Raw genomic sequence first — 19,848 nt, 5'->3', positions numbered from 1 at the left:
TCTGGTGTCCTGGGCCACCCCAGGCCCATGTCGTTGTCTCTCAGGGCTTACTCAGCACCCACAGGTGCTCACATGGGAGTATGGCCTCTTTGCTGGGAGTCAGGCCCAAGCCTCTTGACACTGCCTCCGCTTTGGACACCAGGCCCACAAGGGGCTGACTGGCCTGCAGCCCAGGCGCTGGTGTGCCCTCTCCAGAGATCCCCAGGACCCTGAAGAGGACCGAACTGGCCCCAGCGGCCCAAGTTGCCTCTCAGCCCAGGACCCCCAGCTACAGGTAGAAGTGTCCAGTGTAACTTCTCTGCATGGTAGCCCCTGGAAAAGCACCATTGTGCTCCTTGGGAACCTCCACTTGACGTGTGGAAGAGGCTGCTCCTCCCATGGGGCTGGCTGTCACCTTGAACCTGCACATACCTGCTCACCGTGCTTTCCTCCACCTCCCTGTCATTCCACTGAAGTCCCATCCATGCACCAGGCCCACTCAAGGGCACTCTGACATGCCTTACCAGACCCCCAGCTGGGCCCCATGTTCTTGAACTCTGACTGGGGATGCTGAAGCCTGTCTGGAACCACCCCTCCTGTGCCACCACCGGGCATCCACTTCCCCAAGTCTCCCTGCAGCTGCGCATGGGTGTGATTTCAGGGTGATGCTCACAATGTGCTCTGCCAGGCTCACCCAACCAACTGGGATGACACCACTGGGGACCCGCTGCCCCCAGATGACCAGAGCCATGCTTTCTGATATCTGGGTTGCAGAGGAAGCCCAATCTCAGCACCGTGGCCAGGGGCACCACCCAGCCAGCTCCTGGGCCTCATGGTGTTATCTCGGGTTCCTTGAGAACCCACAATCAGGGTCAGAGTTGACAACCTCGTCATCACTGCCCTGGTGTCCTCACCTCCACACTGCACTGGATAACCATTTACTGCACACAGAGATGCACTAAGCACGCATGAATATCACCGTCTTGATCCTCTTAAAAATGTTCAAAATCATTCCCCCCACTTTATTTTTTAATTTTTTTTTAAAGGTTGGCACCTGAGCTAACAACTGTTGCCAATCTTCCTTTTTTTTAAATTGCTCTTTCTCCCCAAATTCCCCCAGTACATAGTTGTATATTTTAGTTGTGAGTCCCTCCAGTTGTGGCATGTGGGACGCTGCCTCAACATGACCTGACAAGCGGTGCCATGTCCGCGCCCAGGATCCGAACCAGTGAAACCCTGGGCCACCAAAGCAAGCGCGCGAACTTAACCAATCAACCACAGGGCCAGCCTCATCCCACTTTATATAAGAGAAAACTGAGGCCAAGTGGTTGAGTAATGTGTCCAGGACCCCAGAGCTGGTCAGTGTGGCCCACAGGCCTCAGGTCGGGCTCTGGCCACTCTGCCTTCCGGGCCAGAGGTGACATGGGCCGAGGGTGGTGCATGTCCACTTGCCAGAAGTGCTCTTCCTGTGCCCCTCACTGCAAACCACCAGGGCATATAAAGGAATCAAATGGCTCATCCTAGAGGTCTTCTCTGGAGGCTGAAATGCTGCTGGTGACAAGGGTTGTAGATGCCCCCCCCCCCACACCTGCCAAGTGATTGGAACTAGGAAAGCTGGGAGGGAGGCCACAGTGGCCACCACCTCCGGGAACTGCCTCCACGGCCCAGACTCTCACCAGGGGTGAGCACCCCTTGGATGGCACTTCCTATAAACCCCAGCCTGAGCTGGAGACTGCCAGGGCCCCAGGGCCTCGCGGTCCACCCTCTTACAGAAAGGTGCTGAGCTTCCTGCCTGGAGGCCCCTGCCGAAGTGCACCCACTGCAGTGCTCCCTGCCCAACCTCATGGGTGGCACTTCTGTTCCCATGCACCCTCAGCTCTAAGCACTTCCCTCAGCCCCTCCCAGAACCTGGCTTCCTGCACCTCAGGGAATTCCCGACGAGAAGGCTGAAGGGGCACGGCAGGCAGAGGGGAGGCTTGGCCAGCATGGGAGCCTCTGAGGAGCACGGGCTGACCACAGGTCCAGGCCCTCCCATGCAGAAGGGGCTCGGGAAGCCTGCTGGCTCTGGCTGGCACTCCCTGTTGGATGGCTGGTCACAGAGCCGTGGGGCCTGGCTCTACCATGGGCGCCTCAGAGGCCCCTCAGCAACCCCTCCCTCCACTGCGGATGGACTCCCCTCCTGCCGCTGCCATCCTGGCCAAGCCCCAACCTGCTACCATTTCTCGCCTGGATGGGGACAGTGCCTCATCACAGGGCTCCTACTTCTGCACCCTCCCTTAGACTCCCCAACAGAGTGGCCGCACAAATGAAGCAGAACATGGGCCTCTTCTGCTCAAGCCCCAACCCCCAGGGGCCCCACCCTCTGAGAATAAAATCCACATCACTCTTTAGGGCCTCCCTGCAGCCCTTGGGGCGCCTGCAGGACAGTTCCTCTGTCAGGTACAGCATAGCCTGACCTCCCAGTATCCTCATGGCCCAAATCTCAGTCCACCTAAATCAGCACCCTTTGGTCTCCAGCCGCTAAACAGCCTCCATGCTCTCAGCCCCCTGCCCTCTGTCCTCCCTGGAAGGCAGCTCGGTGAGGGCAGCAGGGTTACTGTAACGCTTGCGGTGTCCTCCGGCAGGGAAGGATGCACTAGCCTCTCGTGGGCTGTAGGACACGCAGCAGGAGCCCTGCGTGCCCCTTCCTGTCTGCACCTCCAGCTGCCGGAGACCAGAGGCCAGCGCCACCTGCAGGGCCTCTGGAAGGGGCTGCCTCCCGTAGAACCTCACCGGGATCTTGAAGGCGTCCACAGAGACCTGGTTCTCCATGGAGTCCAGCGAGGGCCGGCGGGCACCGGCCGAGGAGTAGCTGACCGGGAAGGCCTGGGTGGGCCGGCGGAAGGTCATCTCGGCTGAGGCGATGGGCGGCTTGTGGGCATTCTTGTGGTAGCGGTGGATGCAGAAGGTGGAGAGCAGCACGGAGACGATGAAGGAGAAGAGCACGGCCGCTGCGATCACTGTGCGGCACAGCTCGTCACACAGCAGAGCTGCGGGCAGGGGTGTGTGAGGGGCCACAGGCCAGGAGGGGTCCGCAGCGCGGCCAGGTCTCCGGCCTGCCAGGTTCACAGCAGCCCGGAAGTGGTGGCTGTGACAAACTTTGAGCAGGCAGCAAGTGCTGCTGGAGTGAAGGTAGGAGAACAACTGCCAACACTCCAACAGCACTGAGGGTGGCAGGTACCATCAGGTATGGTTTCCCTATTGGAGACGGTTACCACTCTCTTACACAAGGAATGAGAGGCACAGAGAGTGTAAGCAGCCTGCCCAAGGTCACACAGCAGATGTAGTGCACCCACTGCACCAACCGTGGAAGGCGGCACTGCAGCCAGCTGGCCCTGGAGGGCAGGCGGGGAGGTGAAATCCTTCCTCTGTGTTCCCCATATCTTTTGTATTTTCTTTATAAAAAGGGGGAAGTGGAGGAATGTGGCTCAGGACCTAGGACCATGCAACACCTCTAATACCAGCAAAGTGTCCCTGGGCTCCCATGAGCTCAGTGGAGCCCATGCCACCCACCACCTGCTGCCCCAGAAGAGGCACCTGGAGGCTCTGGCTGGGGTGGGGACCCAGTCAGTCAGTGCTGTGTGCCGTCAAGGGCCTGCACAGGGACAATCTGAGCAGATGCTGTTATTTGGTGGAAGAACTAATTTTCTAGCCCAGTCTTTATAGTAGAACTTCAGGTCAGAAGGCACTCTACAGAGGCCCCCATCCAGCTCCTTGTGTGCACAGATGGGGGAATCGAGGCCCAGAGGGAAGGAGAAGGTCTCCCCGGTTTCACTTGCCTTCCTGCAATTTCCTCCCTGGCTCGCTGGGGCTCAGGGAGGTGTGGGAAGCCTAGCCCCTCTCACCCTGGCTGTCTTCCGGCTCACAGAAGCACTTCTTCTCCTCAGGGAAGCAGTTGCAGATGCCGAAGCCGGCTTTAATCCCCCGGCGCTCCCCTGGCTCATGCCCACCAATGATGCTGCCGCCTCCTGGTGACAGAAACAGCCTCTCAGCCTCCCACTCAGCTTCCTGGGGTGACCAGACAGGAATGCAAGAGGGCCCTCCCCACTTGAAGTCAGCATGCTCAGGCGCAGGGAGGGCAGTGAGCTCAGAAGTCTGGATCACCCGAGCAGGAGTCTCAGCATGACCTGCCCCTAAGTCAGTTCCCCGGCCACAGCAGGTGGGAGGGGGAACCCATAGCCTGCCCAGGGCCCTTGCTGAGGTCCACACACAGTTGCTTTTCAGAAGCAGAGAAGGGGCAGCCAGGAGTCAGCAGAACGGGGGAGAGGGAGCTGCCTCCATGTGAGCTGACCAGGGGGACACTGCAGAGTGCAGGTCAGGGCACCAAGCTCCACAGTTCTGGGGGGGCAGAGCCCTTTGTTCAAATGAAATGTTAGAAAACGGTTTGGGACATAAAACTCAGGAGCTCGGTCAGTCTGGCTGAAGTAGAGATGGGAGTCCAAGCCTCTCCCCCTCACTACCCCCACCCACCCCGGGCCCCATGCTGGCTCGGGTTGACCTCGCAGGCCCAGCAAGCTGCTTACGGAGGCAGTCCTGGGGGCAGACATTGGCATCTCTGCTCTCCACAGCGTCACAGTGGCCATCGGGGCAGGTCCTGATGCTGGGGGAGCAGGTGGAGAAGTTCCTGGTGATCCCTGCGACACACAGTGGGCCGGTCACCTCCACCCGGGTCACATGGGAGTGCCTGCCCTGGTCAGACCACTAGAGCCAAGAGGGCGGAAGCCCAGGGCCTCCTAGGCCAGACCGGCCCCTCCAAGGAGCAAACTGAGGCCCGCGCAGGGAAACCATGAGTGAGACCCTTGTGGTGGGCGCGGCTTAGAGTCGACAGGGTCCACATCCAAGCCAGCTCAGGCCCCTCCTTCCCTGGGGCCACATTCCTTGGCCTAGGACGTCCCAGGTAGAGCCTCTCTGTCCCCTGCACCTCCCAACTTTGGCCCAGACCTTCCAAAGCCCAAAGAGAGTCCAGCCCCCGGGCACCTGTGGCCCCAGTGATGAACAGCCTGACTGTCCTTGTGCTGCCCACACTCTGCACTCCTGCCCGCCCTCTCCTGACATCAGGAGCCACAATGGGGGACAAGGTGCTGGAGAACAGACTTGGAGTGGGGAGGGCCACCGCAGAGGCTGGAAGGGCCTACATGGACCCCGTTTCCACTCAGCCATCACCACCCCTCTTGATCACCCAGCTGCAGTGATCTGTGTGGCTCTGCGTGGGGCCTACCTTTGCCATCTCCCTGTCTCCACTCGCACCTGCCGGTCAGAGAGCCCAGGCCACCACACTCCTCACACTCGGGCCGCCTCTTGCTGACTGCACAGGACAGGGGGCAGCCTGGCTCCTCAGCCATGTCTGGGGGTGGCAGAAAGCAGGTCACAGGGGGCCGGCCGGGGTCCAGTGTCCAGCCAGCACCCTCAGACAGGGGCAGCACTGGCTGAGCTGCTCCCATGGGCAGAGCCCAGAGGGCGAGGGTGATTCAGCACCAAGGTGCAGGGCAGGGGTGGGGCCTGCTGGGGAAGGGCGCTGGCACCATAGTCACAAAGTGGGGACAGCTACTGGACTGGGATAAGTATGGAGGGAGGGTGTAAGGTGGCCAGACTTAGCCAGTGATGCATAGGACGCCCAGTTAAATCTGAATTTCAAATAAAGAGTGAATGCTCGCTTTGTGTAAAGTCCCTAATATTACGTGGACACGCTTGGAAGTTTGTCTTCTAAGAGACTCTGCAAAGGTTACATGGGACATAAAAAACTGCTCATTGTTGACCTGAAATTGAAATTTAACTCGGGTCCTGTATTTCATTTGGCAGCCCTGAGGCAAGTGCTCGTGCAGAATGCGTGACAGTGGTGATGGGGAATGGTGACCATTTATTGCATGGTCACTCTGGGCTAAGTTGTTTCCCACTTTCCCCTTGTCCCTCCAGCTCCGCCATGTGGCATGCATTGTTATTCTCATGTTACAGGGAAGGAGACAGGCTCAGGGAAGCTGCCAGTAGATGCAGGGAGCAGGACCAGGCCCCTTCCATGTGCGGGAAGCCCGTGGCCCCACCACACTCCACCCATCCCGACCCTCACAGGGCCCCGGCACTCACACGTCCCCTCCACGGTGACGAGCACTGGGGCCTGGGCCTGCCTGCGGGTCGGCCGGTCAGCGGCCACCACTGTGTACTGGAGCTGGGTACACTCGGGCCGCCGCAGGGCCTCCGTGTCATTCACGAACAGGGTCCCTGAGGTGTCCTCAGCCGAGGTGACCACCCCCAGGGCACTGCAGTTGGCGCTGGGAAGCTGCAGCTTATACTGCACATGGATGCCACTGAATTCCTGGCAGTTCTCCACACAGACTTTCCCAATCTAGGCAGGGGGCACAGGGAACGCCTTAGCTGGTGGCTGGACCAGCCTGCGATGGCAGCTGGAGAGGCTCCCAGGTAGCCCGAGTCCTGGAACAGTCCCCTACGCAGCCCGGGGATGGCAGCCCCCCTGACTCCCCATCCTCCATGCCCTGGAACCTGCAGACCCATCCACCTGCCTGGCCCTTCCCAGGCCATCACACCACCATCTACCCCAGCTCCTGGGAGCTGGAGGTGAAAGCAACTTAGTGCACTGAGGTTTGGTTAGTGGCTGGCGCTGCAGGGAGGAGCAGGCTAGTCTGGTTCATTCCTCACTTGCTTACTCATTCAGCACAAAGGCCAACTGGATCCCCCCCAATGTACCTCCTTCGCTTCTTCTGGCCAGGTCAGTTTTGCTCTGGAGACCACAGTTCCCATCCTTAGTGCCTGTGGCTAGGGTGGTCCACTCCCTCCCAGGTCACTCGCCTGGTCGGTCAGAGCACTGCACCCGGCTCACATGACTCGTGCAATGGGGCTGCCTGTTCCACATAGGATTTGGGGCCTTCCGGGACTTTGGCTGGAATCCCTGAGGAAGAGGGGATGCTTCTCCCAGAGATGCCAGGCTGGGGCCTGGAGTCAGGCGGGGGCGTGGCGAGGCTGGGGTGGGGCCCTGACTGCAGCCACACAGCAGGTCCTTGCTTAGCTCAGGGCAGAGCCAGGCTCCTCCCAGCCCACACCTGACACCGCAACAAAACCAGCCTCCTGGGTCTCCCAGCATTTCCCCATACAAAGCGTGCTCACTTCCACTCTCTGATGTGATCCTCAAAATTGCCCAAGGTCACTATCTTCCATTTATAATCATAAAGCTAGGGAGGGGGTGAGAGACCCCAGTGAGTCTGGGGCTGGACTGGGACTCAGGTCCCTGTGGTCTCCTGAGTCTGTTTCAGCACAGGTGACCCACCTCCAGTCTGCTCCCACTCAGCCGCCCTCGGAAATCCATCAGGGCCCTCTGCCTCATCACCTCCCACTATCCTTAACCCCTGCCTTCGTGAAAAGGCCCCCGGGGTGGGTGGCAGGTCAAGAAGCTTAGATATGTCTAAGGGTGGGGTCCTTTTTGCGCTGGGCCCCAGTGGCTGCCAGGAGTGGAGGGGGCACGAGAACCAACCACAGAAACTGGCAAAACCACTGGGACAACAGGAGATGGCCCTAAACATGACGTTCTGAAGAGGATGTATCCACAGCCGCTCCACTAGGAGAGAGCAGTATGTTAAATCATATGCATGCCGTAACTGCAAGGAAACTTTAAAAAGTGCTTAAGAGAAACATTCTAGAAAGAACTGCACCAAAATGCTAAGCACTACTTGTTAAGGGAAGACTTGGTCCCTCCTCTCTATCACTTATTTTCTTTGATGGATACTTATTACTTTATTTTTTCCACTTCTAATCATTATTTTCCAATGACAAACACAGGATAAGCTCTAGCAAAGCTACTTGCTGAGTAAAAAGTGGAAGCACTCCCAGCTTCTCCCCACAGAGGGCGCCAGGGTTAACTGCCGCCTGCGTTTACAGGCTTGCAAATTTCCGTCAATGAAGATTTGTTTTTGAACATACAGAGCCACGTGAGCCCAATATTTCTGCAAACCACTTTTTCACTTAACAATCCACCAGGAATGTCTTCCAAGTCAGCACACGTAGATTTACCTGGCGTTACTCTTACATTAGTAGAAAACATGTTTTAAAGTTACCAAGAAGGGAGAGGTTAAAAAAGAGGGCTCAGGGAGCCCACCAGCCCTGCCTGTGTTCCACTCTCCCACAGCCCCAGCCTCTCAGGCCCTGTGCCTGGGCCTCCCCCACTCCGTGTACAGTTAGCCCAGGGAGGGGCTGTCACCCACTCCCAGCCCTGCTTGCAATCCTCTAAACAGAGTGCCCCATCCTGGGTCCCCTGGGTCTCCACGCCCCTCCTCAGGCAGGCAGCAGGCCTCACCTGGGCAAAGCGGCGGGCCCGCCTGCTCACGGTGAAGGAGTAAGCGCTGGGCAAGCGCAGGCTGACGGGCAGCACAGACACGTTGAAGTGGAGGAGGAGGATGCCCTCACCAGGGCCCTGGAAGTCCGAGTCGTTGACTAGCACGGCCAGCTGCAGCTCGCGGCTCTCCGAGATGGGGAGGCTCCTATTCAGAACCAGCCCTGCGGGTGGGGGCACGGTGATGACTGCCTAGCTGGTCCGGGCCTGGGGCCACTCCCCCGTGCCAATGCATACCTCCTCCCAGATGCATATCCTGCACACACATGCACACTTGTGCAAACATATACTTTCACACGCACAGATAACAGACCTGGCAGGCAAGGCTAAGTTAGAACCACCAGTTGAACGTTAGCTGTTGTGCTGAGCTGGAAGCCCAGAGAACCCTTCTCAGCTGCGAGGTAATGTGTCTTTGTGTGCGTGTGTGTGTGTGTTTGTGGGGGGTGGGCACACACAAGGTAAAGACCCACCACCACTGAGGCCCTGGAAAGACTGTTCTGGCCCTCCAGTTCCCCCAGAGAACTCTCAACAGCAGCAGCCTCCAGGGGACCCGTGGACTCCACAGGTCTCCAGTGCCTGGGAGCTGACACACTTCTGTGTACCTGCCACGTGCCAAGGCTATGGTTCTGGTTTAGTAGAGATAGAAGGATTGGGGGAGGGGAATCTGGTACACACGATGTATGGATCAGCCAAGCAGAAAGGAATAAATGTACCAGTGATCCTGGGTTCCCCTAAAAGCAGATCCTAAAATCCAAGTGCAACTGGGGTATTTGGAAGGTGATCCCAGAAGACATGGGCAGGAGGGCACGGGAGGGAGGCAAGGCAGCTGGTGAAGATGCCCATCCCACAGGTGAGCATGGTGGGCACCTGGAGCTTAGCCCTGCGGGTGCATTCCAGAAGCCAAACAGGACAGTCACCTCAGAATCCTCCTACTCGAGGGCATGGGGCTGCTATTGTACACCAACTCCTGTTAATAGAGAGCTGCTGGTGGGGGGAGCAATGATCCCCTGGCACTCGGGCACCTGGGGGGCGGCAAAACAGGTGCCAGGGGCAAGAAAGGCCTCAGGCAATGACATAGGTGTTTGCAGTGAGCCCTGGTGTGGTCAGCATGGGGAGGTGTGGTGGGGGTCCTGCCAGGGTTGGCCATAGGGTAGTTCAGGGAGAGAGGACAGCCCATGAAATCCCACCAAGGTGGCCACAGTGAGCCCAACAGAGATAAGGAAGGGCTGGGTGGAGGGGAGGAAGGGGCGGCTGCCTGGGGCTCAGAGGACCAGGACAGGTGACTGTGTGTGCAGGGAGCTGTCCTGCCAAGAACAGTTCCCTGGGGAGCCCAGCCAGGCCATGCCTGGCCCCTCTTACTGTAGTCATGCACGGTGGCCCGCACAAAGCTGCCGTTGGCCTGGACCAAAGTCTCATTGGGCAAGTGCTCTACACGGAAGGTCTGGAGGGCCCAGGCGTCCCCAGGGAGCAGCGTGCTTGTGTACCGCCTCAGGAGCTCCCCAGACGCCGGCACTACATCCGCATCGAAGACACGTAGTGTGGCCACCACAGTGCCCTGCAGAGAACAGGGGTGCCAGTCAGACCCGGTGAGAGAGACCCCTCAGAGTTCCTGAAGCCCAAGACCACGGGAGGACGTGTGCCCCACAGGTGGAGCAGGTGTGTGCAGTCAGAGCTAGCTCTAGAGACAGGGTGACCTGGTTCAAGTTCCCATGGCACCCCTCACCAGCCTGGCCCGGTCACCCTCCCTAGGCCACTGTGCCTCACCTGAGCAACAGGTGTGACAGACATCTTCCTGTCAGGATGGACTAGAGCAGATGCCCTGGTACCCTGCTGGCAGGCCTCATCCAGGTCCCCCCAGAGCAGAGTGAGTACCCCTACTCTCCCCTGAGGAAGCTGGGCGCCCAGGGTGGAGGGATTAGCTTAGTGTCATGCAGCCATACATGGCAGAGCCAGGACCCACACCCAGGTGTACACCAGAACGCTCTCCTCCAAGCATCTTCTGTATACCAGGCTGGAGGGATCACGAGGAAGACTGAGCAAAGTCACAGGGTACCTCTGCTCTCTCTGCTAACCGGGGTTCCTGCTGTCACCCCAAGGCGGCCCTGCCAAGCTCATGCGACATTTCTCCACAAGATGTATTTTTCTCCTGCCCGCCAGCCCATCCACCAGACCTGCTCCTGGGGTGCCCAGAGATGCAGGCAAAGATAACACCCTACAGCCGCGCCCTCCCACTGTAGTCAGCCGGCTGCAGGATTGCCCAAGGCCCAGCAGGTGGCAGTCACGCTCCATCTGCGTGGACCAGAGAGGGGCGGGGAGGCGTAGGGCGATCCCCGCTGGATCCACTGCCTTTCCACTCCCAAGTACCCTCCAGAACATCAAGGGCCCTCCCTTGAGGGCCTGATAGGCCGGCTCCCGGCACATGTCCTCTCCCCTCTTCGGGGCAGAGCGCCGCGCCCGCTCAGTGGCACAGGTGCGTCCCCAGACTAGCGTCCATGGGCCTTGCCGGCCTGGTCACACACAGGCTGGGCACCCAGGGGCTCGGCCTGCCAGGTCAGCGGTCAACTGGGTGCCAACGGGCTGGCCTCCTCTGTCCCCTTCAGCTGCCTTGGAGGCGGACAGAAAACCCCGACAGACGGACGGACAAATGAAAGACAAATAACCAAAAGGATCGTGGGCCACGTGGCTGGATGGTGGGATGGCCAGCTGAACAGACCAAGGATAAATGGCAGATGGAGAGGCAGACACCGACCAGACAGACGGATGGCCCACAACAGACAAGCACACGAGCTGCTAGGCACCTCCTTCCGCTTGAACTCCACCACGGCGCTGGCAGTATCAACGCCCCCGAGGAAGGTGGGCGCTGAGTCGTCCTCATCGTACACGGTCACGAGGAAGGGCACCATCACCTCCTCCTCGCGCGCACCGATGCGCACCGTGCATACGGCCACCAGCTCGTACTTCTCCCGCCGCTCGCGGTCCAGGGCCCAGCGCGTGCTTACTTCCTGGCTGTCCGGGGCACAGCGGAATGGCAGACTCTCCCCTGCACACGAAGCAGACAAGGCACCCCAGCATGACCCGTGGGCTGGGGATAGGGTGAGTTGCCCAGCTCAGGGGTCCACTAGGAGTGGTGGCATGGGAGGGGTCTTTGTGGACAGCTGGGGTGCATGCTGGCCGCGGGCCCTGCGCTCCCCGAGGGCCCTGCCCTCCCAGACTCCTTGGCTCCGCCGGGGCACAGCACTCCAGTCTGCAGCGATGACTGTACTGAGCTTTGCTGTGGCTTCAGCCTTCACTGGCGCAGATGGGGAAGAACTGGGACCAGGAGGCCTGCGACAGGTCCTCAGCCTGATCACCCCAGGAGGGCTGTGCCCCCTTCACGCGTCTTGCCTCGGCTGTGGGGAGGGGTGGCACCAGCTCAGCCAGGCTGCAGGCCCAGAGATTCAACTCCAGCATTTGCTGGTTTTTGAAAAAATGTTAGGATTTTTTTTTTTTTTTTTTAATATGGAAGCAATATGTGCTCATTTTAGAGATGGGAGAAATAAAGGCACAATACCACCCTTGAAAACAAACACAGTGGATACTGGTGTATGATTTTACGTTAACACAAATATTTCCACCTGCCTGGTTCAAATCCCTGCTCTACACCTCATGGCTGTGTGGCCCCAGGCTGGTTGTTCTGTCTCTCTGTGCCTCCATTTCCTCACTAGAAGATGGGATGATGAAGGCAATGGTGCCTGTACCTCCCCAGGCACACTTGTAGGTTTAGTCACTCTTGTATCTTCCCACAACTGGGTGAAGGCAGGACCAGTAACCAACACACTCTTCGCCCCAAGCCTGTCCTGGAATTCATCCTCCAGACATAACCCAGAAAAGGGGAAATGCTGAAGGCCTGAAGGTCAACACTGACCACCCTCACAGCCGACCACGGGACATCACATACATCTCACATCAGTGCCACACGTTACATGTGGATTACACATGTGGGAACTGCTTATCATAGAAAGTTTCCCTCTATTGTTTATGGTTACAAAAACATGCTCAACAAAATTTAATTATGTACTTTTTAGTGAAAAAGGGCAGCATGCTAAACCCCATGCTTTGCCGGCAACCTTGCACAGACACCTATCCCTGCCACAGGGCAGGTGAAAGGATGCTGCGGGCAGGACTGACTTCTCACTTTACGGAGATTTTCTTTAGCGTTATCACCGTGTATGCAATAAAACTGGTGTGAATCCAGCTTCTACCTCCTAGCAGTCCAGGTAGTAAGTGCTCCTTTTGAGTCCCAGTTCCTTGCCTTTAAACGGTTTAATGGCACCTCACATGTGGCTGCTCAGCTGCCTTCTTTCTTCCCCACTGGGATCCAACTCTCTCCCCGTGCCCCACACCTGTGCTCTTGGCCTCCTCAGGACCATCTTGAGGCAGGGTCATCTTGTGGTAAGGTTGGCTGTCCTTGCAGCTGCTCAGGCAGAATCCTGGAGCCAAGCTTGGTTTCCTCTTTCCCTCAACACCCCACATCCAACTTATCATGAAATCCTTCTGGGTCTTCCTTCAAAACATGCCCAGGAGCTGCCTGCTTCTCATTGCCCCGTGGCTTCCACCCTCGGCCCAGTCCTTATCCTCTTGCTCAGGGATTTCTCACATAGTGTCCTGTTTCCCTCCTCCCACCCTAAACTGCCCCACCCCAAATCATTCCTAACACAGTAGCCAGACTAATCCTTAAAGGAAAATCAGGAACTGTCAATACTTCCCTGCCCCAAAAGCCTTCCATGACTCCCTAGTCCCTCAGTGGGAACTTGCCTCCTCCTCAGGAGCTTCTCTGCCCTCGTTGGCCTCCACCCTCCCTTTCGCTCACTCCATTTTGGCTACGGGGTCCCCATTTGGTGCTCTCGAAGGAGCTAGCCCTGCTTGCCTGGTGCCCTCCCACCTTTGCTCCTGTACCCCCTTCCACAGCCACTCGAATGAAGACAGTGGTCTCCACCGCTCCACGCCCTCTCAGCTTTACTTCAGAGGCCACCCGATTTCCTTAGCACGTGCATGGTCTCCATCTCCCACAGGAATGGAAGCTCCAGGCAGGCAGGATTTTGGCCTGATTTGTTCACCGTCACATCTTTGGCCCCTAGAACAGAACCTGGTCCATGAAAGTCACACAAGAGATATTTCTGGAACGTTAAATGAATGGATGGTGTGGTGGTGAAGAGTAAACAGATGGCTCATGTCGAGGGTTTGCAGCGCCATGCCTGGGACGCAGCAGGCACCAAGGAATGGCCCAGTGAGGCCGGCACTCACCTCCCAGGAGCCTGTAGGCCACGCTGACGTTGGGGCAGAGGAACTGCACGGGCAGCAGGCGGAACTGGTGGAAGGTGCCAGGAGGCCTGTTCTCCCGAACGCGGAAGGAGAGGCCTGTCTCGGGGAAGCAGAGCTCCCGGGGTTTGAGGGAGCCACAAGCTGGGAAGGAGGTGTTGATGAAGGAGAAGTACACACGGGCACAGCCTGGCCACTGGCACTCGCCCTCACGCAGGGACGTGGGTGACAGGAAGACCTGGAGGTAGACGGTGAGCAGGGGGAAGCCCCCATCTGCAGAGAGAGAAGAAGTCAGGTCGGTGGGGCATCAGTCACCCCTGCCGGGTGCTGCGGAACGGGACAGAGCGGGCAGGAGTTCCAGGGCTGCTGTAAAGCTCAGTCCTCACCATGGTCCACAGGGCTCCACTGGGCTCTCTGCCCAGGCCTGCCACCTTCCGCTTGCCCCCAGGCACCCCGGACCCAGGGTCTGTCTTTGCCTCAGGGCCCTGTGGCTCTGCTCCCTCTGCCTGGAGGTGCCTTACAGGCCGACCCCTCTTGTCATTCAGGTCTCAGCTCAAATACCCTCCTCAGCGCCCTGAGCACTGGGTCTAACGCTCCCCCAGGATGCCCCCAGTCACATCACTGCGCCTCTCAGAGGGGTGCCCGGAGCCCCGGCTCTAACACCAGGTCAAGAGCTTCCCCAGGGCTGGCTCCTACCTTGTGTGATGACCAGCAGCCCACCCTCCTCTCACCCTCCCCAGGCGCTTTCATCCTGACGCGTCTGCAGAGACATACCCCATGGCCAGACTTCCCCAGCACCTAGAGGGGGACTTCCAGGAAATTCCATCATGGAGGCACCACAGCGGACTCTCCCTCCAACAGAGTCTGGACCCCGGCGGGGGTTGGGGAGGCTCTTCCTGCGCTCTCTCTCTATCTCAGCCCTACGTTGTGGCTGCTCCTCACACCTGCCCTTCCCGTATTCATTAGAGTTCTCCTTGCTTTTCACTAGCCTGTCCTTCGTTGCTTCAATCCCTGCTGTAGTTACTAATTCTCTACTCAAACTTTCTCTGCTCAGGTTACTGTGTGGTTTCTCCCCTGCCTGGATCTGACAAGTGCATGAGGCCACTCTCCAATCACAAACAGAACAGGTGTCCTGTGAAACACAGACCCTCAGCAATTCCACTCTGGCCTCCCCGCCAAGGACTTTAGTGCTTCAAGTTCCTCACGGGGGCTCGAGATGAAGATTGTGGCAACTGTGTGTGTGGAACCAAGACCCATCTCAGATGCTACGTCCTCCAGGAACCCTCTGGGGTGACCTGGTGGGTGGCCCACCATGTGACCCTGGCTTTACTTGGCAGATGGGTGCAGTCATTTTGCCCCTTCTGGGCAGTGCTGTCAACTCTTCATTCACAGGCATGCACAAGGGGGCTCAGGGCTGGTTTGAGGGTCCAGTGAGGCCATGTCTCCGGAGGAGGTGCTCAGAGGTGGGGCAGACTACTTAGGTGTGTGATCACCATTTCATGCCACAAGGCAGAACTCTGCTCCATGCCCCACCTTGTCCCCCAGGACCAGGGTCACACATGGCCTTCGCTCTGGCTCTGACTCCTGCTCTAAGAAGCTGGCTAGGTCTTCCTTCTGCTCCCCTTTCCTCCTTGGCACCAGGTCCAAGTCCCCACAGGCACCAAGGGCAGCTTGTTGCTGATGGGAAGACAGGCTTTCTATGGAAAGTGCTGCTTCTCCAGCAAGTTCCAGATCATTTGCTAAATCAAAACCTTGGGATTTTTCCAGCCCCTCTTAACCCCTCTCACAACCCTAAATAAGTCGTTGTTAACCCAACTGGAAAAGGGATCTGGGTCTAGCATGGAAAAAGTACCCAAATCCTTCACACGGGTTCTCCAAAATCCCAACAGCCTCAGAAGGCCCAGGGTTATCAGTGGCCCCCACACTCATCCTGGCTCCCTCGCCAAGCTGGACACAGAGGCAGGCCAGCCTCATCCCACTGCTTCCACTCTCACACAGCAGGAGTCTTGGGGAAACCACCCTCTGAGCCTCGGTGTGACATGGGCTGTTGGGGGATGAGACAAGGGGAGGTGGGTGGGATCCGGGCTGCTTCCTTACTGCGGACGCTGAGCTTCTCCCAGGAGCTGTGGTCCAGGCTCTGGTTAAGGTAAAGAAGACCCGTGTCCTCCTGGATGCGGATCCAGTCATTCTCGTGCAGCCGCGTACGGTAGGCACCATAGAGGTGTTGTCCCAGGCGGAAGGTGGGCACCTCCTCAGGGACATCACGCAGGGCGTGGACATAGAGCAGGGGTGTGCCGGCCGGCTGGTCCACATACAGCTTCTCCCAGTAAGCATCCCTTGAGAAGTAGAGTCCCAGAGGGGCTGCAGGAAGCAGGGAAGCGCGTGAGGGAGGGAGGGGTGGTGACAGAGCCCAAGGATGCTCCCAGGCAGACACTCCCCAGTGGCTTTATTTCACACTTTGACAAAAGCGTTTTGCAGACGTCCCCCCCCCCCAAAAATCACTAATTTAAAACTGTGACCTTAGTAGGATCTTCTCATCTGTAGTCCTAAGAACATCAACACACAATTATTTGTATAGCTAAATGCTAGCTGAAAATACACTGCTTTAAAATGGAAACATAAAAAGGAGGAAGCGAAGGCATTATACAACCATTGCACAACCAATCTCAATTACCTGTTTGACAAGCACATGAGCACACAGAGCCAGGAGTTCCCCCAGGCTTCTGAACACAGCACCTGGAGCCAGAGTTTTCAAGCTTATAAGATGCTGGCAGACAAGGCAAGCAAGCAATACTTGCCCAAAATGAATAAGGGACTTTAATAAATCTTCATCTGAAGTTAAGCACACTCCTACCATCTGATCCAGAAATTCCACTCCATTTATCCAAGAGAAACGGAAATATATGTCCATCAAATGACTATTCACAAATGGCAGTGTTGTTCATAGCCAAGAACTGGAAACAGCCCAGATGCCCTTCAGGACAGGAATGGACAAGCAAACTGTGGTCTCTCACACTGCGGAATCTTATGCAGCAATGAAAAGGGATGAACCATCCATACCCACAACAACCTGGACAGATCTCATTGACGTCATGCTAAATGGAAGAAGCCAGGCACAAAAGAATACACGTGGCATGATTCTAGACTGATTTTAGGTGACAGAAACCAGACCGGCTACCTGTTGGGGGTCAGGGGAGGCACAGACTGGGAAGGGCAGGAGGGAATGTTCTGGGGAATGTAAAGATTCCATATCCTGATAGGGGTGTGGGTCACATGGGCACATCCATTTGTCAATGATGTGCAGCCAAGATTTGTGCATTTCAGTCTATGTAAATTTTGCCTAAAGAACTGGGCACTGAGGAGCCATGGGTAGAGCTGTAAATGCCAGGAGGAAGGCCGATGCGGACCATGGCTGTGCTGGGCGAGCCCACGCAGGAGCTCATCCTACGACTCTGATGACTTCGTGTATGTTCAGCATTTTTCATAATAAAAAACTTTTAAAAATAGTAAGAATTTCTTAGAAGATGGATAAATAGGCAAAAAATGCTTAAAAACCATCAAAAATTTGCAAATATACTCTATAATGCACAAAAAAAAATACCCACACACAAAGCAAACACTAGAAATACTGCATTTGTGTGTAATCAATTTCTCTTTTCAATCACCTACATCCCACTTTCCTCACGGCCATGAGGGTGAGCAGCAGGTCGTCTGCAGACAGCCCTGGGGCCACCTGGGTCCTCAAGGACACACTCAGGTGTGGGAAACAATCAAGTGCCGACTGCAGTCAGATGAAGAGAACAGGTAAGACTTTCAGGATCCCAAAGTGGTAAAACAGTAAGAGAACTGGAAGGCTGCTTGCACTGAGGAATGTTTCCCAAGGATGACCTCAAAGGCAGCCAACCTCAAAGGCAGCCAGGCTGGGAACAACAACTTGGAGGGAAGTGTGCCTTTGGTCCTGTCTGCCCCCGTGTGGATGCTGCCCTGCCAGATTGGCCTGGCCACCAAGGAGGGAGGGGAAGGAAGAGAGAGAGAGAGAGAAAAGAGAGGGAGGGAAGAGAAAGAAAGGGAAGGAGGCAGGGAGACAGAGAGAGGAGGAGAGAGAGAGCAAGAGGAGGGAGCAGAGATGCTCTGGTTAAGCCAAAGACCTGGCCCAAAAGGGACACTAACAACACTCCTCATCATCGAGGCTCTTGAGACAAGACAGGAGCACTCCCTGTGGGTGTCTCCCTACCCACAGAGAGGGGAGGGACAGCTGCAGAGGGGTCCCTGATGGAGTTTGGCAGCCACTTCCTACCAGGAATGTGCCAGAGCCCCTACTTGGGAGAGTAACTTTGGGCCTGCCCTCCTTAGCAGGGCCACCCAGCTTCCCTCACAGAAATCAGAGGGGTGCCCAGCCCATGGCATCGCCCCACTGCACCCAGCATGGCACCCAAGCACAGCAGAGTCTGGGAAGGCAGACTCAGAAGGGGGATCAGAGCCAGGCACAGCACTGCTGCCCCATAACACGGGCCTCAATCACAAGCAACAGTCAAGTTTCCTTTTCCTCCAACATTCCATGAAGGTTCTGAGTCAGAGGGTCCAGGGGAGCTCTGGTGGGGGGCTGGGAAAGGGGCCAGGAAGCTGATGCTCACTGTCCCATGGACAGGAAGACTTAGTCTCCCTTCCCTCCACCATGACCCACCCCCATGACCTTCTCAGAGGGGCTGGCCCACTGCAGTCTTGGCTGCCTCTCACAGGTCGGGTCGGGGGTGAGCACAGCCCCACTAGACGGCTCTGGGAGGCTCTTGCCTCTAAGAGAGCACAAGGCCGAACCCCCAGGGACACGCACTTATCCTCTATCCTGCCCACAGTTCCAGACGAGGAGTTGTTGGGATCATCGCTTTGCAGATACAGACACTGAGGCAGAAAGAATAAAAAGTCATTATGTTTGCTCAAGGGTACACACACAGACAAGAGAACTGCAACTCGTAAAGCTGCCTTTCCAGAGGCACATCCTTCACCAGCCCACTCAGCTCATGTCACAGCGGGCGAGCCCGCAGCAGCGTGCCCTTCACCCTCAGCTGACTTGGCCTGGGCCCCCGCTGAGGTGGCCCTGCCTGCCGGGAGAGGCTCTGCCCCACCACCAAGACCTGAGGGATCAGGAACACCAGCTAGCAGTGGAAGGCATCCCTGAAGTGTCTCGAAGTTTACCTTTCTGGTCACAAAGAGACTGTAACTCCTAGAGGCCTCAAAGGATGGTGGCTGGGGGCAGCCCAGGCTTGGTACATCACACCCGTTGGGAGAGGGTTTAGCCAGTACCAGCACTGCCGACCTCCTCCCCACCCTGGCAGAAGGTCGTGCACTAACCACCAGTGACCTGAGGTGCTCCCAGTGGGCCCAACTCCCAGAGCTGCAGGGAACTCTGCTGGGGGCGGGCAGGGTGGGTATGGGCCACAAGACAGCACCCAGACCAGGGAAGCCTGTGGCTCCAGAGCCTGCCAGGTCCCCAGCTCTCCTCAGTGTGCCTGACCCCTTCACAGTGAGGCGTGGTCTGTGCTCTTGCCCTCAGAGCACCAGCCAGTGGATGCTGTGTGACGACCAAGTTTTCGTCATGAGAGGCAACCCAATTTCTGCTGGCTGGTTCTCTCAGGACACACATCCTGGCCCTGGGCAGCTGTATAAGAACTGGCTGCCCTTGGAGCCACCAGCCAGGAGGGCCTTGTGGAGGCAGCTGTGGTGACACTTAGGGGCTTCAGAAGAGCAGATGGGTGTTGTCAGGGGGGAGATGCTCCACCCAGAGAGCCCCACCTGCCAGTAGATAGGAACAGAACCAGAACAAGGCTCCTCATCTCGGGGGGCCTCCTTGAGTGCACACTTTTAGTGGTCCAGGCACTGGGAGGTGGGATGGGCCCGAGCTCCTGAGAGCCCCCACCTCCACGATAGTCCAGTCCCTGCGACACAGAACACATGTGCAGGGGAGAATGGGCCCTGCCAGCGCTCATCTCACGGAGCCCAGCCCTACAGGATCCACGTGGGGCCCAGTCTGCTGCTGCCAAAACGGATTTGTGGCTCCGGCAATGATTATGAGCAGAAACAGATTTAAACGCACTTAAAATGCCTCCCAGGTGGTCCCTGCAGTAGGGCATGGCCGCCTTAATGCTCCTCCTTGTCACAAACACTTTTAGATAGAAAAACACATGGTCCAAGGCTGGGAA

The 19,848-nt window shown here is 57.3% G+C and overlaps 1 protein-coding gene across 2 annotated transcripts in view; it reads right to left on the bottom strand.

Annotated features, from left to right (window-relative positions):
• Window positions 1-19,848, bottom strand: part of RET (ret proto-oncogene) — a 54,512-nt gene that overhangs the window by 13,133 nt on the left and 21,531 nt on the right. Inside the window, exons 2-11 of one of the 2 annotated variants that reach the window (XM_046654927.1) lie at window positions 15,749-16,012; window positions 13,637-13,924; window positions 11,152-11,393; window positions 9,713-9,908; window positions 8,318-8,517; window positions 6,100-6,358; window positions 5,237-5,362; window positions 4,542-4,652; window positions 3,864-3,986; window positions 2,752-3,008 (exon numbers count right to left, since the gene is read on the bottom strand). In XM_046654927.1, coding sequence (XP_046510883.1) covers window positions 2,752-3,008; window positions 3,864-3,986; window positions 4,542-4,652; window positions 5,237-5,362; window positions 6,100-6,358; window positions 8,318-8,517; window positions 9,713-9,908; window positions 11,152-11,393; window positions 13,637-13,924; window positions 15,749-16,012 — 2,066 coding nt within the window. The remainder of the gene's footprint in view (window positions 1-2,751; window positions 3,009-3,863; window positions 3,987-4,541; window positions 4,653-5,236; window positions 5,363-6,099; window positions 6,359-8,317; window positions 8,518-9,712; window positions 9,909-11,151; window positions 11,394-13,636; window positions 13,925-15,748; window positions 16,013-19,848) is intronic. The other variant, XM_046654928.1, reaches the window with a different exon arrangement.

The sequence above is a fragment of the Equus quagga genome, chromosome 2 (genome assembly GCF_021613505.1).
Source record: "Equus quagga isolate Etosha38 chromosome 2, UCLA_HA_Equagga_1.0, whole genome shotgun sequence".
In the NCBI taxonomy this organism is placed as follows: Eukaryota; Metazoa; Chordata; class Mammalia; order Perissodactyla; family Equidae; genus Equus; species Equus quagga.
The sequence above is the reverse complement of the archived record's forward strand: the minus strand, read 5'-3'. Positions and strand labels throughout refer to the sequence as shown.